The 27,996-nt window shown below is 42.3% G+C and overlaps 2 protein-coding genes across 4 annotated transcripts in view; one reads left to right on the plus strand and one right to left on the minus strand.

Annotated features, from left to right (window-relative positions):
* Positions 1 to 167: 167 nt before the first annotated feature.
* On the minus strand, positions 168 to 2,015 carry LOC143343552 (uncharacterized). Its single transcript, XM_076768534.1, has 6 exons — positions 1,795 to 2,015; positions 1,609 to 1,712; positions 1,270 to 1,527; positions 586 to 1,210; positions 291 to 512; positions 168 to 228 (listed from the first exon to the last, which is right to left on the minus strand). The coding sequence occupies exons 1-6, from the start codon at positions 2,013 to 2,015 to the stop codon at positions 168 to 170; spliced, it is 1,491 nt and encodes a 496-aa protein (XP_076624649.1).
* Positions 2,016 to 7,957: 5,942 nt separating this feature from the next.
* The window catches only part of LOC143343396 (GAS2-like protein pickled eggs), a 74,664-nt gene continuing 54,625 nt past the window's right edge, over positions 7,958 to 27,996 (plus strand). For 2 of the 3 annotated variants that reach the window (XM_076768270.1, XM_076768271.1), the window contains exons 1-2: positions 7,958 to 8,386; positions 23,642 to 23,828. In XM_076768270.1, coding sequence (XP_076624385.1) covers positions 23,658 to 23,828 — 171 coding nt within the window. In that variant the 5' untranslated portion in view covers positions 7,958 to 8,386; positions 23,642 to 23,657. The remainder of the gene's footprint in view (positions 8,387 to 23,641; positions 23,829 to 27,996) is intronic. The other variant, XM_076768272.1, reaches the window with a different exon arrangement.

The following is a 27,996-nucleotide window of genomic DNA, read 5'->3' on the forward strand; positions in this document are numbered from 1 at the left end:
GTTGTAAATGAAAAGATAGTAAATAATAAGTTGGATTACTTGCCTAATCTAAAGTATTCTATTATCATCGAACTAAGTAAGTATAACTATTATTATTATTTTAGAATATTTAAACTTATAATGTCAGACTTAACTATACGATGACAAGAAAATGCTCCATTACTTGATTAATTGAACGCTATCATATTCTTTAAATCTCCAGATTCTTCGTTTCTCCATCGAAAGCATCTGTAACACAGTTTCAAATTATAAAATAATTATATGTAGTAATTATTCCTTCGTATACTTACGCTTTCGGAATGTCTTTAATGTACAACAGCTCGTTAGAATGTCTCACCGGACTTTCATCTTTGCATTTCTCTCTCCAAACCGCTGTACTGTTCAGTAAAGTGGAAAAGCTTCTGTTTTTCGAAAGCTCCGACCTTTTCTCTTCCGTGATTTCAATTTTATGCGACTTCTGCGAACGCAGTATCAAATCTTTTCTTCTTTTCGTGTACTCTTCATCCTGCTTTCTGTAATTGTCCTTTTCTAAATAATATTATTAATCGCGAAGTACTAATATTAAACATTTACTATAAATGTAACCTGAAAGCCTTAACCAACGCTGAATCGTAGGTACATTTCCCTTTCGAGTCCGCACTCGATTCCCTCGACGCGTTTTCGAAAGATTTCTTCTTCTTGTATTCCTCCAAAGCTTCTTGAATCCTCTCCCGTCGTTTTCTTCTTTGCTTTTCCTCCGTTTCCCGTTTCATTTTCATCCGAACTTTCATTTGCTCTTCGTCCATCGTGCGTTTATTCTCCTTCTCCATTCGCCACTTTTTAATCAACTCTTTCTTCTCGCTTTCGTTCGAGTCCGCGCTGTGATTCGATCTCGACGCTTCCGTTCGCGATGCCCTTTTCTGTCTCGAAGTTATCGTTCTCTCACCCTCGTTTAAATCATCTTCAAAATAGTTTTCGGTGCATCGAAATTCATCGACGCTCTTTGTTTTCTCCAGTTCCTTTTTCTGTCGCCATTCTTTTATCGCTGATTTTTGCTTCTCCCGTAAATTCGTGTACTGTTTGTACCATATCTCGTGATTCACTATAGCCACCGTCGACAGATCAGGGCATTTTTTTTTAATGGCCGCGACCAGAGCCGAAATTTTATCACATTTCTGTCGCATTTTCAGGAAATACAGGTGATCCTCCGACGTCCAATTATCCATGTGCCCTACGATTATAATTTTCAATTCTTTTGCACGTCCACGATTTAAAATTTATTTTTACTACCTGTTCTCGCGACCAGTTCATGAAAATCCTCTACTTCCCTGCAATCTTTCCTCTCTTTCCTGTTTTCTATTATATTTTGGCACGACGATAAAATGTTTTTCTGTACGTTCTCGTATTTTTCTAGCTGCGGCGCGAATTCGCGTAATTCGGCGCCAAGGGCGTTCTGTTCTTCCACTAAGGTATCGATGGAGCAAGATTTCTTGAAATCCTGCATCTTTTGCCAAAATTTGATCAATTTTAATTTGTACGTGTCTACATCTACACACAAATAGAAATAAAAGTGTTTATACGAGTTGTCTCGATCGATTCGCTACATCGGAATTAAAGATTCGCGTTCACCTAATTTTTTTAATTCTTCAGGGTCCCTCGTCACGCGTTTGGCAGACTCCATTTCGTTCGCGATGTCCTCTATATTTCGATACATCGAGTTTAGAAAGGCTTGTCTACCGAATGAAAATATAAAACAATTTCCGGATTGTCTTACAGTTGCTCCAAAATATTTTAAAACACTCAATTAAATAATACCTTTTAGATGTTATTTCCCTTTGTTCGTGAATAATACCCTTCAACAAATCCCCGTCTATTTTCATGTTACCGATAGCAGTGACTATTCCTCTTTCGATAATGTCCTCCTGTTGCTTCAGCTTCAACAACGGTTTCAACCATAATTCTCTTTGTGTCGAATGTATTTTCCTCCTCGATGAACCGTTCCTTCCTTCAATGTTCTCTTCGTCGTTGGTTCCCATCGAAGCAACAAATTATACTCCAATTATGGGTAAATTGGTTTTATTAACCCTCTTTCGAAACTGACGTTTTAACTTCAGTTAACGAAGAGCCATGTTCGGTTCGGTTCGCGTCGACTGACGTATTTCATGGGTTTCCATAGTGATTTTCCATAGCTTCAGCCCCCCCATACTATCGTTGCACCTGCCAATTGCGAATGAGAAAGTAGTTCTGTAATGCAGAGAGTACGGTGGCCTTGACAATTATGTTTTTCGCGTGTTCCGAGAGACACTCCGTTTCTTAATTGGACGATTGAGATGTTAACTGTGTAAGGAGTATTTAAATTGGTCCAGTTTTTGTTATGGAGCATTGTCTTGCATTCGAGACACTTTTATCGTGCAGTAATTGCCACTAAATATTTGTCCTCGTTACGTGTAAATGGCGATGTATCCAAAAGATTTCAAAGGGGAAAGGGGGTTAACAAAAATTCTAGAATCTCTGCCTTAGAAATCATAAAGATTAATAAAAAAGTCATTCGAGAAGATTAAAATTTATCTACTAAAAGAGAGGTCCGACTCGCCAATTCTTTGATATCACCTATCAGTTAAAGGTTGCATAACACGTAACGAAAAAGACTACCACGTCCGATGTTAATCAATATCAGAGTTTGTTTTAATTGCTTTATGAAAAGGAAAAATCGATGTCTTGGAAAGTAGAAAGTTTATTTGAATCAATTTTTGGATGTTTACTACATCTACCGACTGGTTCAGTTAAATATGGTTCTAAAAATCGCCATCTTTGCATGTAGAGTGCGCTAAAGAGATTTTAGTATTTTTTAACGAAATGAAAGCTGTACAGTCTAGAATTGAGCACCAATCTATTAATTTCATTGGAGTAACCAATCGATTAAGATCATTTAAAGATATCAAGATTATTAAAATACTTAAGAATGTACCTCATTGATAAATATGCCGCAAATCCTTTATTTTTTTATTTTGGATCGTAATGTATCGTTTATTTAAAAAATAACTCGGTAAAAATGTATTTGCGACTCGAAATCGGTGTTATCAGACCGCAAACCGGGGCGAAGAAGGTATGTGAAACTATAAGAAGAACGCAGCCATTAGCTCATATTATTTACTATGTAATTAATAATTATATTAATTGCATAGTAAATAATAATCCCCAGGTCTCACCACGAGGAGGTTGCTGCGAATGGAGACCCGAAAGGAGATAGATGGAATCCAAGTTCCATCGATCTCCCTTTTACATCCTTAGAAACTAGATTAGTCGTGCCAAGTAATTATTTTGTTTAAAAGAGGGACGAAGCTAAATCGTGGGTGACGCGACTCGATACGACGCGATGCACCATGCAATAGTGCAAGGAACGAGAGACGCGAACCGAATAGCGAGGTCAAAAGGGTCAGCTCGTTGCCTCTTGGCAAGTCCGATCGAAGGGGAAGGGAATCGACGCACCCGACACGGGTTCCCCATTTCCCCCAAGCAGCCTGTTGGGAGCCAAATGGACCCAACTCGGGATGTCTGACAGAGAGAGGGATCCTGAGTCGGGGCTACCGCAGACAGGAACAGTCCCTGATCCCCTCTGCGGCCGAAATACCCTTTCCCTTGGATCGTCTCACTAGAGGACGGCAACTGACCCTTCGGACCAGCTAATCGGCCGATCACTTGCTTTCTACATGGAAGCAGTGGTGATCGGTGGCGACGGGAGACGAGTGAAAGGGAAGCTACTTGTTACATAATTACTTGGCAGGACACGCGGCTACACTAGGGGCTTAAGTCTAAATACCAAGTAATTATTTTGTTTAAAAAGGGATGAAGCTAAATTGTTGGAGACGCGACGCGACGCGATGCTGAACCGTGCAGCAGATCTTCGGATCGAATCGACACTACCCTTGGTAGATTGATTTCTATTTCTAGAAATCGATCTATCATTGGCAGGCGACTAGATCTTTCGGACAAACTGGACGGCCGATCACATGTTTCGTTCGACGAAACAGTGGTGACCGAAGCAAGAAACGAAAGAACGAGTCGAGAAAAGCTACTTGTTAAATAATTACTTGGCATACGCAGATACACTAGAGACTTAAAATTAACGTCGAAGCTCAAATCTAGTCAAGTTGAAGCTAAAATTCGGACGATAGAAGGAAACAAAGTTCCTTGTACCAAGCAATTATGTGATTAAAAAGAGGGATGAAGCTAAATCGTGGGATACGCGACGCGACGCGACGCGATGCTGTACCGTGCAGCTGATCCGAGGATCGAACCTACTGCCCTTGCTAACTCGATCTCAACAAGAAAACAGAGAACTGCAACCCCGAGTCGAGGTCTCCATTTCTCCAACGCAACCCGCCGGGAGCCCGAAGGACCCGACTTAGGCTGTCTGACAAAGAGAGAGTACCTGAAACGGGGTCGACTTCCGCTGGAAGGTATGCGTTTCCGCAGAATACGGAAACTCCACACCTTCCAGCGAAGTGCCGTTTTCCCTCAATCAAGCTTACCAAGGGAAGGCGATTAGATCTTTCGGACCAGATACACAGCCGATCACATGTTTCAATCGATGAAACAGCGGTGACCGAAGCTAGGAACGAGGGATCGAGAAAACGAGAAGCTACTTATTGAATAATTGCTTGGTACAGACGCGAAAATATGTACAATAAAGAAATCTTCGACGTTAATTTTAAGATTCGCGACGAAGCTTATATCTAATTAACCTAGAATTAGAAGTCCCTCGGCGGTTGTGGCGTACTCCCTCGATGTCCTTGCGATTAATCTAAATTTAAACTGAAATCAAAACTAATATTTATATTAATATTACAAGAATTTAAGCTGAAACTTAATAATAAAAATCTTATATTAATCAGCGTCGTCGAAACAAATATGATATATGCATCGACACAATGTTGTACATATCAAAACGAACATTCGATACCCTAACCGTAACCCTAACCCTAACCCTAACCGATTCCCAACCACCCTCCATTAATAAAGATATTCTGTGATCAACGATCGTTGGTCGAAGGAGAAACAAACGAAAGTGCAACCAATGAAAGATGCACAACCAACGAAGAGAGTTGAAAGAATTTTCAAAAGAAACTTGGATCAAGACACCAAACAATCAAACGAAATGAAAGAATCAAAGTACCTCCGCAGAATATTACGAGAATTTGAGCAAGAACGAAAAAATAAAAATCTTATTCTAATCAGTATATTACAAAGCAATAACATAAATTCGACAAACAATGTAAAAATAGAAACAGAGAAAAGGAGCATTCATAATAACCAAGTAAAATCAGATAGATAAATAAAATAGAATTCACATGAAACAAACAAATAAAAATAATAAAATACAAATAAGTGGAGTGGACTTACTACTTGTTGTCAGTACATAGGATAGTTACCACATAGGAGAGCCATTGGCCAGCTGTAAAATAAGAAAATATTCAAATTATAGCAACATCAGTTAGACAAGCATGGCAAAATCAGTTCATTGAAGCGAAATTGGTATCAGACGATAGAATAGAAGAGGGGAGAGCAATTTTAAATAGTTCTTACCGTTGGTCATCACGGTCCGGCACTGGTCAGTAGTGGTCAGTAGTGGTCAGTAGTCGGATCTGCACTGGTCAGCACTGGTCAGTATTGGTCAGTTCTGGTCAGTCCTGGTCAGCCCTGGTCAGTCCTGGTCAGTCCTGGTCACTCCTGGTCCCCCCAGTGGTCACCGCTCCACGAATGGCCTGACTTAGGCCCGCGAGACCCGATCCCCCTGGATGCTCCAGGGGTACTGAAGAATTTGTTCAGCGGTAGTCTTCGAGTGGGGAAGTCGAAGAGTGGGGAGACAGTGTCAACGTGAGGAGTGAAGAACCGCTTGGTTTAAAGAACAATATTATTTCGATTGGTCCCACCTTTTGACCATTTCTAGATCTTCACTGGACCGCTGACCTTGATGTCAACCTCACTGTTGACCACACAATGACCATAAGCTAATTATTGTTGACCATTGACCCATTAAAACCATTACGAAGATTAAAGCCTTCTTACGAGGATCCCCTTATAATCTGATGCATGATCTTTTTAACATTTTGTTTCACTTTGGAAGAGTGTATCTCATGTTATAAGACACTCATGGTACAGCGATTCTTTACCTCGTTTATATGTAATAGGTATACATGGGTTGGAAAATAAAAATGCCTGGGCAGTTGCGACTCAAAATCATATGCAGGTTGACACAAATCGGAGTTCAGCTGTTTCGAAAGCAAGAAAGACTCACATTCACTTTCTTTTTTGAATTCCCAAAGCTGTCCAAAGCACCTAAGCTCACGTACACATGGCTCTGGATTGGTGTGCGTAAATGGAGGGGTAAGTTTATTCTGGTCACTGGTCTGCCGTCTGATAACACTGTTATGAATCAATTTTTAGATTTATCAAGGCACATATGTATAACGTGTGCGTAAATACATGCGAGTTGATTATGGGAAAGGGATTGAAATTCATTTCTAAATTTGTTGGAAATGTGGCGAGTGACATGAAAATGGTAGTGGGGCTCTAGAGCCCCAGAAAATGGGCCGAAAAAATACATTGGGTGAAAAGTCTACTCGTATACCTCGTCTGTGTTTTCACCTTATGGGCTTTAGTGGTCGAGTCTGACTGCCATACCGACCTGAAAATTCGGAGGTGATTTTAGCATCCTCTTCTTATGGATGGCGGTCAGTTGAGAAACTATTCACTGAATTAGTATTTATGGGCAGACAGCTGTAGTGTGTGCGTAAATACATGTGAATTGACTATGCAGGGATTGAAATTCATTTCTAAATCTGTTGGTAATGTTGCAAGTGACTCGAAAATGGTAATGGGGTTTCGAGACCCCATAAAAATAGGTCGAAAAAATACATTGCATCTAAGGTCTACTCGTATACCTCGTCTGTGGTATTATTCTTCGTTTAGAATTTGAAATATCATGGAGTGTGAAAGTTGATGGGATTTGGAAAATTTGTGTAAAGTAAGTGGGTGATTTTAATTTTGAAAATATTTTTAATTTCACTCTCAAATCTGAATCACAAAATGTTTTTATTTTTATGCTCAACAGCAAACTTCCTTATTAATCGAGTGCAACTTCTGTGGTGACATCTAGAGTAAAATACACACAATAAACTTTTTATGCAAGTTTTTTGTCGACCAAGTTCACTTTAATTGTATATACATTTGTTCGTAACAATACTTATTATTATAATAATCATCAGTTGATTCAGTATACAGTTAAACTTCAAACTTTATTTATAATTCATAAACAAAGGTTTATTAACCTTTTAATTTAAACTATAATAATTACAAATATTTATCTATCAGATATCAGTTAATCCGATTTCTACTGATTACTTGAACTGTCCTAAGACCTATATAATTAAAATAATTCATAGCAATATTATCTTAAGCTTTGAATTAGTCATTTAAAGTCCATCTTAATACATTGTTAACATAACTGATACCTCCATAATACCTTCTCAGAATCGTGTACTGCAGCCACAATAACAATTCAATATATTGACTCTATTATCAATATTATTAAAATATAATTCCTCTAACATGTATTTAACAAACATTTTGAACTTACACCGTAATATAACAATTGAATAGAGTCTGGCTGATTAGTTTTAATACTATAATATTTGGTTTAGCAAGACATAGACCTATCTTGGGGGTAAAGGCAAACTTTTCGGGCGAAGATCTTGTAAAAGAATTACTCTACAAGAATTAAAAAGTGGACATTTACCCTATCATCGAATATTGGAAATGGCGTTTGCTGTTCGCAGCCCTCTGGTGATAATTCCAGGCAATTTCTCTTCAGATGGTGGCGACGCTCGGTGGCGCGTAGCGGCAGGAACGTTCCCTTCCTAGTCGCTAGCGAATCAACGACTACATTCACGCTGCAGTGAAGCATTTATACGGGTGGACTGCAACTAGGCGCTTTAGTCTCTGGTTGGGACGCGACGCGTGAGTATGGGGTACGAGTGTAGCCCGCCTGGCGTGAACAGCATCGAGAATTGAAAACAAACGACGAAACGTGAACTGAAATTGCATGACACGATCGCCACGTGAGGAAGGGTCGCGATCCTGTCTCACCGTACGCACAGAGCCTTTACCGCGATACCCCGGACGGACTTACACAACCGATCAGTCGCAAATGTACGGGTTAATCGATCGTGTGTAATAAACGAATAGTCGGACCGACGTCGCCCGATGTTAAAGTAGCGGTGTCTCGCACGCGCGAGAGATCGAGACGATTTCGAAGTTAAATCGTTCGTCGATGCGAGACTACTCGCGTGTGCCTGTCAGGGATACGTGAAGAAGGTTTCTCTCGTGGACAACGGGCTGGAAAAAGGTAAGTGAAAAGTATCGATTCATCGTGACGAAATTTACGTCTATCGTTCTGTCCCGCGTTTTCCGTCGGCGTGTCGGGAGGCACGATTCGCGCGACCGTAGTCGACAATCGGTCGACGATTTTTTTTTTAAATTACTGCATACCAATTGCTTTTAAACGATCGTGTTTCTTTCGATACTCGCGGACACGGGGAACTTTCTTTCTCTCCGTAATCGCCACGTTTGGGAACAGAGTCGGGAGATATTAGCTTATCGCCGGACGAACGATGGTCAAAATTTCGTTTCAATATTAAACGATTTGTTCGCGATGTTCGTCGGATTTTAGTTATTCGTGCGACGGGGTTGCGTTGGTGACTATGAACGCGAAATAGTTTATGTTTTGTTGATTTATATTTTAATATTTTGCCTAAATAATCGAACTTTTGTATTCGAGACCCCCATTTGCCAAGTCGATGTATTTCAAAACGGGAGAAGTTTTCAACAATGCGTGTACCGTGGAAAGGTGCGTCGCATGATGCGGACACACGCCTATAACTTTGTTAATTGTGCGAATCCAGCAGTATCCATCGATAGGAATATTTTCGAGGCCACATACTTTCAGGAAACGAAATAAAAATAAATAATTTTTGAAGATTCTAATCTAGAGTAAAACAAATCTTTTATCCATAACGTAAAAAAATTTTTTGTTACAATCAAACGTATGACTTCATTCTGTAATCGAACTTTGTATTCGATTAATAGATAACTTATGCAATCATCGTACAACAATTTACTCGCGATATTCATTGATATAGTTTAATTTTTATATTTGCCCATTGTGAAACGTTGCATTCTACGATAGAAATTATTTATTTTCGTTTCGTGAGTAACGGATTAACGGCTGTTTATCTTTAACTCGTTATTCGAAATTCTTATCTGAATAAAAGTTGTGTCATTCAATGTATGCGAAATGGCATGCGAGTTCTCAGAAAATCTAACGTTTCGTGTAACGGATTAACACGAAGACAGATTCGACCAATATTTTTTGAATGTGTCACGGAGATTATGGTGTCGGAGATAGATCGTCGGTTTCATTGAGACACCGACAATTAGCTCGGTCGATTCGGTGTTATCTGGTTAAACGAGAAAAAGATGCGAGATAAGTTTGTCGGCGCGATGACGGCTCCGCTTTAAATAGGCCCGTAAATAATCGTTAAAAACGGAAACAGTGGTCCAGAGATGTCGTTGTCAAAGTATCGGTTTAGCACGGTAAATATTTGTTGAGTAAATATTCCTCTTTCACGAATTACTGATCACGAAACCGATCGAAGTTTGCGTTTTGACTTAACGACACGTAATGCATTGTTTATATTCTTCGGTTTTAAATCGAAGGCAAATATTTTTAATTGCTCTGGGATATAATGATTTTTATTTTGAATCAAAGCTTTATTAATTTGACTGGAATAGACGTAGAATATCACGTTTGGCCTGTAAATATTATTATTATTATTTGTTTTCTTAGGTTCGTGATCGTTTCAAAAGGTTTGGATATTATTTTTGCACCGCTATAAAATGATTTATTTAATTGTGTGATCACTTTTATCTTCATTTTTACTGTCAATCGTTGGCACTCTTGACGTTAATACACTTTTCAATTAGCGGTGACTATGATTCTATTGTTCTTCCTTATCATTCGTTATCTTTACATTTTTGACCAGATACATACAGATATTATCTCCTGCGCAGAAGTCATTTCTAGTGTTTGTAGTGCTAGAAAATGACGAACCTAGATAAAGCATAAATCACAATTTTGTCGAAGTGGACTCGAATCAAGGTTCAAACGTTTAAATTCGATATTTGTATTTAAATTGTGCTCGCAGCGGGCTTCGTTATTTTTATATTTCATATTTTCAGTCGAAGCGTCTGTATGGTTTAAAAGATTCTCTGCCCAAAGAACGAAATATTTTTGTCTATACCGTTATTGAAGCTATTTTTAAATCGCGCCACCTTAAAAGTCTCAATAAGTTTTCTCAAAGTCCGACGCTGACTCACCTGTTCTCGGCGCGTTTAAAACACGCTTAAAAGGCAAATGAGGTGATTAATGTATCATCGTGTAGCAGTTAGGAACAAATAAATCGTTCTGTACAATGATAGGTTCTTCTATTGCGACGCTGCGTCACGATGCAGCGACAGATAGTCTCGGTTGGATAAAAAAACGCCACTCGTATCGAATGACTAGACTTTGACTTCGAATTGATAGTTTTCGCGATAATGTTTAGAAAAAGATGGCTCGTTACCGTTGGAATGTACCGTGAATAATTTATTGTATATTGTATCGCGAATAATTTATCTATGTTGCGTCTTCGCGATTGCACGCTCGAGAATTGTTACATAAATTGTTTTTTTTCATCGCTTATGTAACGTTAAACGTTTCGACCCTCCATTTAAGTCCTCTCCAACAACAACAATTTTTATTTTATAGTATTTTAGTCATTGTATACTCGTATTGTGAATAGATATGCGTACGATCGAAAAGAAAACGATTCCTAAGATTGTTGCAAGAAGCGAGGGAATGCTGTAGTTCGAGTCTGGACCACAGGTAGCGTTGCTTGTCGTCTTCAATTTTAAATATGGCCGAGTGCACTCCCCAATAGTTTAAAAAGCATTTTCAAACGCTACATACTCGCATTGTAAACAGATATGCGTACGATCGAAAAGAAAACGACCCCTAAGATTGTTGCAAGAAGCGAGGGAATGCTGTAGTTCGGGTCTGGACCACAGGGAGCGCCGCGAGTCGTCTTAAATTTTGAACACGGCAGCACAGGCTCCCTGGCAGTGTTCTCGGTATCTTATTACGCGAGTATGTCTACACCGTATTATTTAAATCGTACAAGCACGAATTATCCGGGGAGTAATACAGATAAAACCAAGCCGGACGTTATCAGGCACGATTAGGCGCGCGGATAATTCGCAGATATACGTGTCGCGATTGCGCGCGGTCAGGTTCCGCGTCGATCGTTCGGCGGATAGCACGGCCGATGATTGAATTGCCAATGCAAAGTTACTCGAAGCCGACGCGAAGCGCGAAGACGATCAAGATTAGCGGACAAAGACAAAGAGAGGCGGCTCGGAAACCGGCGATCGCGACGAGATTTTCAGCCGGTGCGCGCTAGGCGTACCAGGCGAGTGGAAACGCGAAACGAGTGTACCGAGATACTTAGCGGATAGTTCGATGTACTTAGATACACTTAGCGGAGATGCACTTTGCCGATAATCGACGAACGTGCAGGCGGCGCGCTTTCGAAAGCTCCGTGAAACTCGCCTACGATCTGGGATGACGGATCCCGATAGCGCGGCTATTTGTCCAGATTTTTTAACCCACGGAATTGGAAGTGCTTCGAATCCCATAGGCACGTAACTTCGGGTCGCATGACGCAAAAAGTGAACTTACGTGACCCGTTCAACATTTCCCAACAGCAAAGTTAGCCATTAAAAAAGAGATTCAGAGTTCTAACCCCCCTCCTGCTGAAGTTGAGCACCCCCAAATCGAATCTTTCCATCAGAAGCATTGATAGAAATCGATTTTAGTTTATTGCCGTTACGATTGTTGCGTCCCATCGTCGGTATGACAATTTTCACTTCAAAGCGACGGTTCTAGCGATCAACTACTATTTCTATTAATATTGTGACCTGTGTGCACCGAACATTTATAAATTCCCTACAGCATCCAAAAGGGCTGAAATAGGAATAAAACTCTGAGTAATAATATAATACGAAAATTGGAAAACTGTAGAGAGTCGGAGTTAGCTATGCAAATGAAAGATTTAACCTATTTTTGCATGCAATCTGATAACAACGTGATTTCGTATTTAACGGATTTAATACCCGGTGAACAATAACATAATCGTTGAGAATGTTCATGTTGGATTACCGAGCACAATAGAGAAAGCGGAAGAGATTAATGGAAACGGAGAGTGAAAATTATAATAAATCGCGATAATAAGAAGAAAGGAGGCGCCAGATGGGTAGATAGTCACGGAGATGGATAGAGAGAGAGAGGGAAAGAAGGGGACATTTGCATATTATGTCTTGATACACAGGTTCCGGGAATGCAAATGAGGCGGTTAAGAAAACTAGTAGGCAAGTAACTGCGCTTAAACAATACTGGCGAAACTATTTGTGCGGGGTAAGGAAAGTCACGTACGAAAATAACTTTGTATCGAATTTAGAAATTCAACAAAATCGAGTATCGCAATAACGAAGAAAACATTGTAAAACCGTGGACGCGGGGCGAGGGCAAACTTATCGTTCGTGATATTGATTAAAACATTTATTGCGAAATGTTGGATAAACATTAATCGAAAGTGGTATTTCGTAAATTTTAATTATTTATGTTTTGAGAAAACGAAACATCCGATTGCAAAATTAATCTGGATTAACAGATTGAGCGTTCGATAACAGAAATAAAAAACAGGGATTGATACAGGGCGATTCTCCAACTCGTAGACTCGAAAGGAATGGCCTTGCCTAAACATTATCGCGATAATTCCACGTGTGGACAGCGCGACTCTCTTTCTGGTACACTCAAAAGGAATGCCGCCATCCAATCGTTACAATACCGGGTATGTATAGTTCGATTCTCTCGTTAGTAGACTCAAAAGGAACGCCGTGGTTTGAAAGACGGTCTGTCAGCGACCTTCGGCGGCGGCCAGTAGATTTGGTTGCGACTGTAGCGCGCGCGCTCCGGTTAAAAGTGAATGGAGAACCCGCTCATTCACAAGATTTTCTTCTCCTGGAGCGGCACGGTCAGTTTCGCTGGCGCGCGCGTACCGTCGCGGCGCTGCGTCCCCGTTGATACACGCGCACCTGGACGTTCGTGCGGACGCACGCGCGGCTGCATAACTGCGACAAATCGGCACGAGACCGCTCCGCTGCACTCACGCGTGCACCGCACACGCGAGCACACTTCTCGCGCCCGTCCACTTTGGAAATTCCACGCGCGCTCGAGTTGTCTGGCCCGCTGCTCGCCGCGCGAAAGATTATTTTCGGCGCGGCGCCCGTCCCGTCGCTCCTGTTATTTGTCATCCGAGGAATTCTTTTTCCCTTCTTTTATTTTCGACTACCAAGCGCCTTCGAGATTGAGATTTTTACTTGGACGCTGGCGCGCGTTAAATCGTCCTCGAACCCTCGTGCCTTGGAAATTCTTAATATTCTCTGACGATTCACTTTTGGGAAAGGGGATCAAGTCATTGCACTTATCCGGGAAACGAAAGAGTTTTGAGATATCTCTGTCGATTGTTTCATCTCGAAATTTACATGTTCGCTGCAATTTGTATCGACGACGGATACTTTTGGATTCTAATTCCAATATCCCGACCTCGGGATTTTTCTTCCACGGCGACACGATTTAAATTTGCAATTTAAAGCTCCGGCTAATGCTTGGATTTATGATCACGGTATACGCGTAAAGAAAAGTGTGCATTACAGCTTTGAATGATCGTATTACGAAAACGATCGCAACCGGATTGTTAATATATATTTTCCACGCAATCACTTTTACTTCATTCAGTCCTTAGTGTTTATTGCCAGACATTGTGAATAATTTATGGGTGAAACGTTTCTGGTGGCCCAATTGTCGAAAAAAATCATATTTATGCATACTAATGCTACTTACATTCGCAATAACGTCTAAATTCGTATTTGTTTACGACTAGCGTTCGATCAATCATCCAGTTTTCTGTGCTTATCGTGTATTTGAATATTTTAACATTTTGCCAAGATTTTTCATAGCTATTTAGAGCTGTCGAACTCCTTTCTATTTCTCTTAAAATGTAACACGTATCAGTTTCAAGTTAGCTGATATAGAATTCGAAATCCGTGTGTTTATGATTTCCCTACATCCCTTTCACAATGTTTCTAATCATCGTATCGCTTTTAAAAGAGGTACCCATTGTATAGGGAAAGGTTCAAAGAGTTCATTTTCAATTTTTGCTCAAAACAAACGATTTGAGCAGTACAGAAATCTACACGACGTTGAAATCGGACACTCAATTGAATTAGGGCCCATTTTTAGACGTGCTCGTGGGTTTTGTGCCTCTAACAGAGCCGTTAAGATCGAAATTACGATTCGTAATATCCAGCCGGCTGCTTGTCGTATTCTGCCCCGGTTGTCTGAAATTTACGCGGTTCTTTCGATGAAAATAGACTCGCGCGAGTTAGCCGACCCGATCGATAAGGATCTGCCTGCCGGTCGTTAAGAATAAGGACAGCTTTGCATAATCCGATTCACGGGGAGAACCGTCGTGCCGTGATTGTGCCTGGAATTCGCGTTTCGCTATTTGGAGCACCTACACGCACGCGCGGACGCGAAAGTGCAATTGCACGCAGGTGCTTCGAAATTTAATGACACTCGGAAGCTATACGATGATTGCGTAAAATCCATTTAGGTACGGTCCGTTCCCCGAGTTCAGGCGAGTTCGATGACTGAATAGCTCGATAAGAGCATCCGAGGTAGTCGTTTGTTTCATAACAATAAATTGTTACTATAATTACTATGTATTAAAATATTAAATTTAGGTAATGTATGTGTAGTATGTGCAAAAGTAAGTCGAAAAGGTGGAATACAATTTGTTCGCACGGGGTTCCGTTTTCGAGAAAATTTGTTTCAAAGACGCTTGGGGTAAAGCGAGCTCTCAACGCGTAGGTCTCGGTTGCATCGATCTCTGCTCTTTCTTCAAGTATTTACACGTATACGTTAGATCATACTGAATTAATTACAGAAAGAAAAGACTTCTGATCGTAAATTAATGCTTCCAGATATTCCGTACAACGAGCTCTTAACGTGTAGGGGTCGGTTTCATTCGTCTTTCCGGTCTTTCTCTTTGTTCGAAAGTTCTCCAGTTATCGAACTTCTCTGGCGTTCGGTTTCCCGGTGCGGTCGTTATCTGTGAAAGGAAAGAAACTCGCAAATGAAGTCCCGGTACACGAAAGAAGGCGGATAAGGTGGCAGTTAGCGGAGGCCAATCAATTTTCATCGGAACATGGTCGCGAGCACGGTGTTGCGGTACGATGATAAACGAGGGCAGAAATGCTGCGGACGTTATCACCCGGTTGCTGATACGCGGCGTCGATAGCGCGGTTTTCTTGGCGCGTTTCGTCGCTCGCGGCATTATAATGCAGGCATTTTCGAGCACACCCATGGGCCGGTGGCGGCGCATTTGCATTCGCGGCGCATGCCGGCGTCGTACGTCGGAACAGGTTCATTTTCTCCGTTCGTCTGTCGGGGAATGAATGAAATCGTTAAGCGTTGCAACACCGAGGGGTGGAAACTTTATTGGGCCCTGTATCCGTGCTCGGGCGTAATTATATGCATATCCCCCTTCCCCTCCGTCCTTCGAGCGCTCTGGCTCTCCCCGGTTTAGCATAGGTAGGAGGCGAGTTTTACAGATAAGCCGCACCAAGTATCGAATTTCTTGGGAAATAGCGAGCACTCGGTTCCCCGGCATAAATACACCGTATTATGGCGATTTGAGGGCCTGCAGGGGGGAGAGGGGGATTTTAATGTCGTGCATCGCCGAGCGAGGGATGATAAGTCGCAGATCGGCGAGGCTGCACTTTGAAACGAACACGCGAAGTGGACGCAGGGAGAGAAAAACGTTCGCGTACGCTTGTTTGATCGTCTGCCTACTTAAACACTTGCCCACCGGGTGTCCACGCAGTAACGGCAAACAAACTACGTACAGAGTGAGCCAATAAGAATTCTTATCGAACGGACGGGTATTAACAACGCATTAAAAAGAAAATTCAAATTGATCTGTAAAAGGGTGAATAAGATCTGTGAAAAAATGAAGTCTGAAAAAGGTGGGAAAAGTAATGTACCTAAAAATTAACACGTTATATGTTGTCATTGATCTAGTTTTAAATAATTTTTACTATACAGGGTGTTCGGCCACCCCTGAGAACAATTTTAATGGGAGATTCTAGAGGCTCAAGAATATCAATTTTTTGAGTGAGGTTTCGGTAATAGTTATTAAAAAATTAAATTAAAAAATTTCAAATCGTTCTGGAAAAATTATCTTCAGTTGCAGGGGTCGATTACAATCATTTTTGGTGAATAGACATACCCCCGAAATTCTACCCAGTTATGAGAAAAAAATTCAGTACTGGCGGAACTTTAAACGTTAATAACTTCTTAGCGAAGCCACCATTAACAAATTGGTATTCTTGATTTTCGTCTTATTTTGGCCTCTAGAATCTCTCATTAAAATTTTTCCCAGGGGTGGCCGAACAACCTGTATATTTTGGCTGTTTGGTAAAATGTACCTAGATGTTGGAATCTCTTTCATCGGTTTCTATCACGTTACGCGCGCATCCCTCCAACTTTCTCTGTCTTTCTCACTCTCTGTTTCTATTCCCATCTAGCACTCTTGTACACGCGCTTCAGCTGCTCTTTCGCTCTCTTTGCGTGTACATCGCAATATACCGTTACAACGAGCGAAGCGCGCCTTTAAAGTACGCTCACGTAGGTAAACTTACGTACTGGCTTTCATAAGAAGTACCCACAGGCGACTCACCTTTTGATATTCCGTCCCTTTCGCGGTGTTCAATGGAATAATAAAAACCCTCCGGGCCTGACCGAACGAACCCCTTCTTCTCGCCATTGGTAGGGACGACCTCCGATGACCACGAAGAATTACGCAACGCGAAGAAACATTTCAACGAGAAAATTGTACCGTTCAGGCAAAATTAGTGTAACCGAAATTGAGGTTAGGTTTAATAACCACTTCAGCTAGATCTCGCCTCCTACTTTACTATTTGTCATCGATATCGCGTATTTGCGCTTCCACGCCTTGTGTAATTCTTAGCGGAGTCGTCAATAAACAACGAAAATTTTTTATCGAGTTTCTTCGAACATAAGAAAATAAGTAACAGAGAAAGGGAAATCCCCGGCACGCTTCGACTCGTTTAGTACCAACTTAAGAACTACTAATAACCTAGAATAAAATTTAGTTTTTATCCCTACAAAAATTCCCATAAACTAACACAGTTTGGGAACGCTGCTACAGATCAAACATAGTTTTATCGTTCGAACTAAATTAGTGACACGTGAATCGAGGTTAGGTGTAATAAACACTTCAACTGTACCTCACTTTTTACTTGTTTATTCGTTATAGATATCGCGTGTTTACACTTCCACGTCTCGTACTGAATTAGTTTTCCTTAGTATGAAAAGTTTTATTGTTTTGCAAGACTAAAACACTTAAATTATTTATTACGAAATTGCCTTTACATAGGATGGGACATCTAAAACAGACCTGAATAATTTTTCTACCTTTGACGATTGAAAAAAATGCATTTAATCGACCTTACTTCGGAGTGTATTACAAAATCGGAATGTATTAGTCACTGCTCGAGGCACTGTCATATTAAAGAGAAACAAGAGTCTGGATGCGAACGTTGCCCCTAATATCAGTTTACAGATTTAATAACAACATAAATTGCGATAGTTGTTAGTAAACCGATAACACGAGGCATGTAAATACGACGAGCGAATCCGGTGGACGTATAACGCCATGTTTCATGCGCTGGCAACGAGGCGCGGCGTGCAATTAATGGTCATTTGCTCTTTTACAATCCATTAAATGTCAGCTAGCTTTTTTCACTTGTCACGGATCTCTCAACGAGGGTATCGTATTTCGTGTAATTAGTTCCGACTCGGTGTTACCGTAATTTCTAATTCGCAACATTGTAAGAACTAATAACAGATTGATCGACGATGAATCGCACACGAAACGGACGAGTTTCCATTAACGATGCCTCGGAACGGTTCAATTCCTCGTAATAACATTCTTCGATATAATTTGATTACCGAGCAAGATTTCTAGTGGATCGTCTGCTATCGGGACCTTCATTATCCGAACGGTTTATTGCTTGCACGCAAACAGAGCGAGATCTTTACGAAGTGCAGTAGTGTCTCGATATATGACAACCGAATTGGTCCGCTTATATGTTCATTCTCTCCCCACAAATTCCTGACAATCGTATAGATTATAAAACTTTTATTATCAAATTTTTATCGACTGATTTAATTTCGTTAAAGGAAATACGCGATTGTTTTGAATTTGAATATAAGTATACACGCAAACCAGGTATATTAACCCAGTATGTTCGTGCGTTTACGGCGTAAAGGAGGGTACGTCAAGGAAGGAAGATGAGAAAGGAGCGGCGGAAGGATAGACGAAAAGGAAAAAGTGGAAATTGAGTTATCCGTCGGTGCGGAATTCCCCGCGGCTTTTCCATTACGCGCATACATAATTCAATCGTGAGAATTGAAAATTAGAAGCGGCCACCTCGCGAGGAACGGATTACGCCGCAGCTTGATACGTTTCCACGCGTCCCACGTTGTGCGTATACGTCGGTGCGTGCGTGTTGCCTTCCGCAACTCGGTTCGACTTTATCTCGGTCGCAGTCCTTTTACACCGAACGGTCAGAAGTGATATAAAAAAAAGACACTAGCGTAATAAAGGCGCGGTATGGACACTCGCGAGCGCGCGAGAAGTAAGGTTACGTCGACGCCCGCGAGCGGTTTCGTTTTTGGCGCGCTTTTGTGCCGAGTAGGGCGGCCATTGTTCCTCCCTTGAGGTTTCAGTCTCGCGAAGCAGGTAATGAGGGTAATTGGGAATGAACGAATGAATGAGCCACGCCGGTATGAATAGACAATACCCAATTGTGGGAGAATAATTAACATTTTGGTCATTATCGGGAATATCGAATCAACGCAGAATTTTATTTTCTGCTTTGACAATTCTGGTCTTTGGTCTGGGTCGAGAATGAAAGTGTTTATTTCTTTAACTTCTTTATTGAGTCTAAACTCGTAGGTGCATGACTATAGAGAGGATTAAAAGAAAGAATTATAAGAGTGCAGTTGGATGGGTGTTATTAAGTTCCGACCTCAATTGTAGTGCATGTTTCTGAACGTTTTATTAGTTCAGTTTCTCGTATCTTCATAATTTAAATTTATTTATGCATCGAGTTGAGGATTCCTTCCCTCGAAATTGAGTCCGATACAGTTAAAGAGTTCTGACTAATTACGGATAATTAGCATCACAAAGTTCGAAAGTCTCGAGAATTTTTAGTGCGTTTGAAAATAAAAAGTGAAAATTTACTTTCTCTATTAGCTCTATCATCCTGCAACGTTTCATAAAAAGATCAGCATTTCACTTGGGGGCCTCCACTTATAAAACGACTAGTTTGTTAAAACAAAAGACCTAAGCTTGTCAGACTAGGGCACACGAAGTATCAGTCTAGATTATTAGACTGAGGAAACTAGGCTGTTACAGTGCATTAACTATAGGGCGATTAGTGTAACCGTGTATATATTTAACTAATTTTAACTTTACACCGGTACCTGTAGCCTCTCTCTATTCCGCCTTGGCGTTTTCTAAGCCCTAAATTTATCCTTGTATTTAGCTATCCCAGCAACTTCAAAGCTTCGCGGGCCAGCAACGACGGAAAAAATGCGCGTTTACACGAAATTTCGCGTCGTAAATTCGAGTCTCTTTAAATTAACTCGATCCCATTACCGCTTGGCCGCGACGCGCGTGGCTAAAGGCGCTGATTTAGTGACTCCCTCGTTTGGTTTCGTGGCTCGCGATAACGGCTGTATCGACTGCGAGCTAACAGTAAATTAGAGGCTAACCTACCGAGCCTGAAGCTCTCCCGTCCAACGGCACCGTCGTTTTCCGTCGCGAGAAAGCGAGAAAACGCGTCGCGTGCTGTTCCTTGGTAAATTATGAACTGCTAGATTACGGATGGATGATTGATTAACGTGAAACGGGAGAACCGAGACTCGATTTACAGTAAAAAATAACAGAACTAACTGTTCGTTCGTGCCAGTTGTTTCCCAGTTAATTCATAAACTGTTTTCCAAACTTCCACTTTCTCTGTAACGTCAATTATTAGGATTCGTGATCACCGAGGAATATCTGTTAGTCAGTACACTGTAGTCAGGCTGTCCAAGTCGGTTAATCCATCTTGTCAAACTCAGAAACGTGTACAAACATAGTACAACCACTTCATACTTAGCTCATCGATACATCCATCCATAGCGAGGATCTTAAAACACTGTTTGAACTCAATAGTTAGCTGAAGCTAGGCTGTCCACGTCAGTTAAACTCATTAAACTTACAGCCTAAAAACATTTCGTCTATCAAATATTCTTGTAAGTCAATATTTCCAAGTTAGTTAGTCCATATTGTCGGACCTAGAATCGTTGTAGGAATCGACTATAACAAACGTACGCCTCTAATATGCAGTCCCATTTAGGTTACGTATTGAACGGCACTGCAACGCCGTAGAATGGCGCACAAATTGACCACGGTGATTTAAATAAATAATTGTCGATCCAATTCGCGAACTGGCGCACCTGGACGTTCAGCAGTGCTTTGAGACACGGACAATTGCGTTCTTATTTTTTGAAACAAGCCCGATAAGGTTACCCGAGCCAAAAATGTTGGCGATTTACGTAGCGAGTCGCCGAATAAAGCTCGACGCAAATATGCTGCAAATGCGAACTATCGGCATCTTAATGGGGCGAGATTGGCGACACTGTGCCCGATACTTGCTCGTTAAAATGCCGACAGTTCACGTTAGCCGGGTGCGTCTCAAAAATGCCGGCGCGTAATTCATCGGGCAAGTTTAATCGCATCGAATGGCCGCCTTAAACGTGCTTGTTCGCAACGCGCGGATAGATTCTCTTTCTATTATGCGCGGAGAGAATTCTTGTGAATTTAAATAGCCGCGGTTTCGAAGAAAGAACGTTACGCTTGATTTCAATTGTCGAACGTTAGTTACGAAATATTTTCAAAACTTCCAGTGTCAAGAATTGCATCGGCAATACTTGTTTAATTAATTTAAAGATTGTATATATTGTTAACCTGAAAACACAGGGAACCGATTCTTTATGGCAAAATGATTCGACAATGTGAGACGAAGAGTTTTCGTACGAGCCTTAGTTTTCGAGAAAAATGACTTTGAAAATAAGTTATATATGCGCGCGCACAGTAATGGCGTCGCTACTGCGCGCGTAGACGTATCTAATTTTTAGTGTTAATTTTCTCGAAAAGTAAGCTTCGTAGAAAAAAAATGTATTGCAGATATTTTGTTTACTTTTCGATAAAGAATCGAGTTATCGACTCAGACACTCTTAATTTTTGCTAAACGATGTTGGTCGTTCCTGTTTGGTATCTCGTAAGAGAAACTTTGTCGCTAGAATCTTTTATCCGAATCAATTTTCACTTTCTAGAGACATAGTATGCTACGTAACGAGCAATAAATTCATTTTCGAACGTCAAAATGTCAGCCGGGAGTATTTACGTTGCGTATTCTGGTTGCCACGACGCGTGGAAATCTTCGGGGACGCTTTATAGATCGTAAAGACAGCGTCTAGTGGAACTGGAAAAGACTACGCGAGTAAATCGTACGCGTTGCAAAATTCAATCGAACTGCTCGCGTACCCGAGGCAGGAAGTATAGCACTGTAAAACGAAACACGCTCGTTTACGTACACCTACCCGCGTACGAGACGCAACACTTTCACAAGTTGCGGCGAACGCGATCGCTATCGCGGCGCAATTCCTCGGGTCGCGCGCATCGCCATAATTTTTCAACCTCGACGCCTTCCACAGAACGGATCGATTTATCTCCAACGCGTGGTGCCTCGAGATGTTCCACGAATTCCTCTTTTCGGAAAATTGAATCTCAATCCTCGAAAAGCGGCTCGATTCGAATCCTCGCGTACAAGGCAGAGTCACACTTTGCCATTTACGATCGAAACACCTGTATTGTGTGTACGTACGGTCCCCAGCGCGGTGAAGAAGCGCACACAGACGTCGCCATGGTAAACGAGGAGTAAATCACGCGCGTTGCATCGTCGAGAAACACGAGACGGTGACATTTTACAGTCACCTTTTGTAAATCGTAATCCAGGAACGCCGGTGTCGGCGCACGAACTTTCGACCTCGCCTTTATGATTTCCTCCCCGTTGTCCTGCGGTTCCTTTTTCTCCATTCCCCTCATCTCGTCGTTCGCGCCCTTCATCCTTGGCGTCTCGTTTAAATCAATAGAAGGGTATGTTGCAACCATTCCACACGGTCATAGCTTTCAGGAGGTCCGGGGAAATTGTTCCCATCGTAAAAGTAAATAAGATTATACGCTAACTCTCGTTGTTTCGTTGGGTGACTGATCTGGACGGGCTAACGACTCATTTCCTGTTCTGTTTCTGTTCAGAGGCTACTGTTTAGGGGTTTACACTGTTGAATTGTGGAGCTACTAGAACTGGGCTATTCAGAACAATTGATAGATTATTAAAATTGGGGGAGTTTGGGGATACTGTTAGACTTGGACTACTCGACTATCAGACTGTTAGCACTAGTTAGCACTAGGTTGTTGTAGTGAACTGCTACCCTAAAGCACCTAGACTATCAGACTAAGTTCCTAGTATAGTTGAGGCCATCAAATTCAGACCAAAAAAATTGAACTAAAACATCCAGACTATCAAAGTTAGACCATCAAACTACACAATCGTTAACCTAGTTTATCAAACCATAAGACTATTAGATTACACGCCACTTAATGAAAGGGTCAGGATGAATCCCGTTTCATAGACACCGAATTAGATTCTCAATCGGTTCCCGTGCGATCATATTCAACCCACAGGAGCCTGATTGTTGGGTCCATGGGGGCAACACGTGCTGGCGAGGCTCGTTCGGTCAGGAATCATCGTTGGTTTATGAGAGCAATGGGGATTCATAAGGGTAGCCAGGGGACCAGCAAACAACAAGCGCGATAGGGCACGGGTTTCAGACACATTATAGGACAGACATCGGCCCCGGTGGGGTGGTTTAATCGGTGCCGCAACTAGGGGAGAGTTTCTGGGACGATCGACAATATGCACGGACACCGCCATTGTCTTGCAAATCCCTCGAAATTTTATTGCTTGTCCGCGATATGTACAGTAACGCATCTGGGAATTATTTGTCTGACGATTGACCGCGACGGGGACAGCCTGGGAAAACGGGTGCGTTGAATTTTAATTGCAAATTATGATTCGTTGTTGGGCGAGCTGGTACACTGGGGTACTTTAACTACTCCGTTGGGCTCATGAATGGACATCCGTAGACACGTGGATGACAATGTTCTTCGGTTTGAAATTTGTTCCATTTTTGACTGGAGTTTCGATGAAATGACAAGAAAGATAGCTTTGTTCGATCTGGTTTCAGATACTCGAGAGCCAAGATGTCGGTACTTCTGGAAGCAAGGTCTTACAGACCTTTCAAGTCTTCGGAGGAGTATCTGATCGCGATGAAAGAGGACTTGGCGGAATGGCTGAATGCTCTCTATCCAGAGCTAAGAATCAACGTTGACAATTTTATGGACAGGCTGGACACCGGCGTCGCTCTGTGCAAAGTAAGTGGCCGACGAACGATTTACGTTTTCTCTGAACTACAAACCAGCTTCCGTGGACCATTCGGTCTTTGAATCGAGGCCCACCGCAGCTGGATCCATTTTGCTTATGACGTTAACGCGAGGACTTAGCACTCTAACACGGCTATAAACCTTCGGTTCGATACTAGGCTATATATACAAACCGTTAAGCTTCCTTTGTTTTAATATGGCGATCTGGTGACGCGACCCGGTCGTAAATAAGTTCTTTACTCTCTAGCTGTGAAACTCCGCTTGGGATTAGAGTTCAAGGACTTTGATTCGTTCGAAATGCTCTTCGTTAGATTGCTCTAGCAGAATGTAATTCATCGAAAGTTCCTAATTCTATAAATAATTCTAAACAGCTGCTGAAATAACTTTTTTCCGTCGAACCTGAGCCACCCCAAGTACTCGTAAACACTAATAGTATATTGCAAATGTATTGCAATTACAATGAATCAAACATCAGAATGTCGAAGCCTCGGAGAGAATTTTCTCCGGGAATAATAAACCAAGAAAATGGTTTTCGAGAAGAACGGTAAAATTTAGTATTCTTCGAAGTCGAAAAAATTCACTGACCCCGAAGAAAAAGGGTTGGTGGTTCGTTGACGTTCTCGGAAACTTCTTGAAAATTCTACGCGGGAATAACGTTAACGCGACGCGTGCAACGCGCGCACAGGCAAGACGGGCGTTAAATGGAAACGTGTAAAAGCACGGGGCACGTACTTTCGTCGTGGATCGTGAAAGAGAGGAAGAAGGATGCGTGTGACGTCCACCGGAAGCTCTTGCCTCGACGCCGGTTGAATTACGAATCGACCGAGCGCGTGTTAGAAACGGCGCGCGACACAGAGGCGAAAGAAAACACGCTTGGAACAGCAAACCGACACGTCTGGGGCCTTTCTTCGCCATTTTTTTCCCCCCTCTATTCGTAGTGGTTGCTTTGGCGCGAAGTTTAAACGAATAAAGAAATTTACGACTCGGAAACGAGAATGCAACAACGAATAATTTAGATCAACATTGTTTTATTTCTACTGTTGAAACCATTACGAATAATTAATCGAATGAAATATATTTTTGAACGTTTTCGTCTTACTTTCGCGTTTAAAATATACGTTGGTCCAATTATTTCTTCGTAGAATAAAAATATTGTAAAGAATCATTTGTTTAAAAAGTCCGTGATAGAGAAGGTCGAGACACAACAAGGTGTTAAAAACAGACCCAAGGCCGAGGCCTTAACGAGCAATATCGCCACCCCAGCGAACAGTAGCCGTGTAATTCGGTTTTTTGAAACGAACATTCCGGTTAAATTAATTCCCGGTGTGAAATTATCGGGGTCCACATCGCGCTGAAAAGACACGCGAACGAGTTTTCCGTCTGCGAGCGACGATAAAGCAGCGTCGGGGCTCGGGGAATGTCGGCGCGAACGAACAGACGAGGTGGACGCAATCATTAGCGCGATTTTAGCGGCACGAGCAGGGAAGAAAAATGGCGGTCCCGTGCAGGCCCGCGGCTGGCGATTGTTATTAACTGTAACGCCGCGATTATTGTGATAGCTGTTACGCGGAACAGTGTATAAAGTAGACGCGAGCCGCGCGTAGAAAGTCGGGGAATCAGAATCCGCGATAAATTTCGTGGAATTTACTATCGAGATAAAGTGAATTTGCATCGGGTGAAAATAACTGGGCGTCGTGTCTATAATGGTGCCGCTGAATGGCAGCATAACTTCGCTTGTTTTATAGTTGGCGCGCGCGGTAACGTTGAAGCCGAAGCGGGACTAGTCTAACGACACGCTGAGCTAGTGGTCGCCGAAACGATCGCGCGACTTGTTCAACTGAAACTTGAATTCCTGGAACCCTGAGTTTCCTTCGTTGTCTCTCGAATCTTGAAATTTCGATAGTTCGGGTCTTCCGGGGATATCTGACATCGTAAGTCCCAAAGTGTATTGTCTGAAACTGATTGTCCAAGTGCCTAGTTGACAATCAACAGAAAGAGGACATAGTCTAACCCAAAGTCTTAGCAATTATTATGGCCTATAAAATAAGGGAACAGCTCATCTAAGTAGATTGACCAAATGACCAAGTGGTATCTACTACCATAAGCATCTACTGTTCCTCGTAATGAACAGTTCAAGTGTCCTGAAGTTTGACATCCTCAATCTAAAGAAGACCAGTCGTCTTCTTGGGATTCTAACTCGCTGGCTGATCTACGCCGCGTAGAATTTTCCAGCAGCTAATTACCGCGAGCACCAGACCAACTAGACGGCTAATCGAAGCAGACAATCAAAGTGTCCGAACGGTGTTCGACACGACCGGGGCCCCTGGGACTGTCAAACTAAATTCTGAAATCCGAACCATCGGATCCCAGGCGGCTGTGTCGAAAGAACACGCAGCCGGGCCCGTATCGGCGGGGTACGATCGTGTGTGCCATTCAACAGCGGCGATAGAGTAGTCTCGCGTGTCGGATTGGCTGTCGCCAGCGCAAACGGAGCAGCCGTGCAACGAGTAGCAGCTCGGACTTTCACTGATCTACGAGGAGCCGGGCCGCTGGAACTCGATTCTATGCGGCTGACGGAGTCACGCCGCGTAAAATCGACTCTCCGTGTCCGCGGCCGCCTAGGATCGGGCCCCATTCATCGCCATAGGCGGACACTTCGGCCATTACTTAATGAAACTTTTACTTGAACACCCGTTTACATGCCCGTAATTCACTTGGCAATCTTTTCGGTGGAGGCGTTCAGGTAAAAAAAAGTATCTTGGTCGGAAGACGCCTTCCAGGCTACCTGGAATCAGTGTACACGATATCAGAGGATATGGCGTACAGCTTATTGTTAGGATCAATAGCAAAAGAAGATAATCCAAGTGGATAGACCGAGAGTCCAAGTGCCCAACTGTTGTATAATATCATAAACTACCACCCAGATCAAAGGGTCCAAGTACCCAAGTGATTTTTGGCTACAGTGCCTAGAAGTTTGACACCCCCAGCCTCAAGAAGACCCTTATTTCTAGGATTCTCATACGCTAGTTCGTTTGGTGAACTCAAAATCTAAAATAGACCACTATTAGGGCCTGCATAGGAAGGAAAAAGGTTATAGAAGTGGAGGGCAATAAAATTGGAAAAGGTGTATTGGAGGCTACTTGCGATACGCTTGGTCCCATCGCTAGGTATCGGTGCTCGTTATTAGCAGCGGCGCGCCGTCGTCGTTATAAATTCATGCCAGAGAAATATTTAGAGTAGGCAGGACGATAAAAGCGGTAGGTGGGGGAAAATCGAGCCGGTACATCGGGTACGCGCCCCCATTGCGCTGGCTAAAGGATTACGGCCCTCTCGCAAACGGATCTCTCTCTTGGACCCGTAGCCGTGGAATTTCCGATCCTGAGGCCTGTTCGCGAGCCACCTTTTGCGACCACGTCGACTTTACGAGCCGTGACGAGAGCCAAGGCAGCGGAGAAGGGCGCGGTACGTAATAAGGTACGAGCCGCGCCACGATAAGGACCCCCGGTGCTCTCGATACGAGTTCTCTCGCTGGCTGACACGTTTTTTCCTCTTCTGAATAAGGACGCGCCACCGGACACCACTGGACACGCTTTCTTTTATCCCCTCGCCGCGATGGGACCGCCTCGTGAATACGTATTAGGTCCAGGTGACGTGGACTGTGTCGACAAAAATTGAAATTCTACGATCGTTATTTAATTTTCTCGAAAATGATTGAAACGAAGTAGGTTCTCGTTTACGTGGCTTTCCAGTTAATCTAAAATTACATACCAATTGTTGACGTATAATATAGAGTGGTTCTACGTCCCTGATAGAATTAACGATGGAAATACCTTGGGTTGTCGCGACCCCTTAATTTATTTGTAGATTTTTTCCCCCGACAGTGTCGTTTATATTAAATTTTTCAACGAAAGGTGAAAATTAGTTAATGTCCGCGGCAGTCAAGTGATTTATCCGCGTAGGTGTCGGAACAACTGTCGCATGATTCGTTTCATACCGCGCCGCTTAATTTGCGAGTGGGAAAGGACTATAAATCAGGAAGTTTTTAAGCGGAGCGACCCTTATCGGCCAGTTAAAGATCGACCAGCGGTATATATCAATCGATATCGTACGCGATCTCGAGGCGAAAGGAGCTAAGAACGCTCTGGGGCGGCCTTTCCTG

Source organism: Colletes latitarsis, chromosome 7 (genome assembly GCF_051014445.1).
Source record: "Colletes latitarsis isolate SP2378_abdomen chromosome 7, iyColLati1, whole genome shotgun sequence".
NCBI classification, from domain to species: Eukaryota; Metazoa; Arthropoda; class Insecta; order Hymenoptera; family Colletidae; genus Colletes; species Colletes latitarsis.

Coding starts and splice junctions, on each gene's coding strand:
- LOC143343552 (XM_076768534.1), bottom strand. CDS start 2,015: ATGGGAACCAACGACGAAGAGAACATTGAAGGAAGGAACGGTTCATCG. Junction 1,211..1,269: donor TGAACTGGTCGCGAGAACAG/GTAGTAAAAATA, acceptor TTATAATCGTAG/GGCACATGGATAATTGGACG. Junction 229..290: donor ATTAAAGACATTCCGAAAGC/GTAAGTATACGA, acceptor ACTGTGTTACAG/ATGCTTTCGATGGAGAAACG.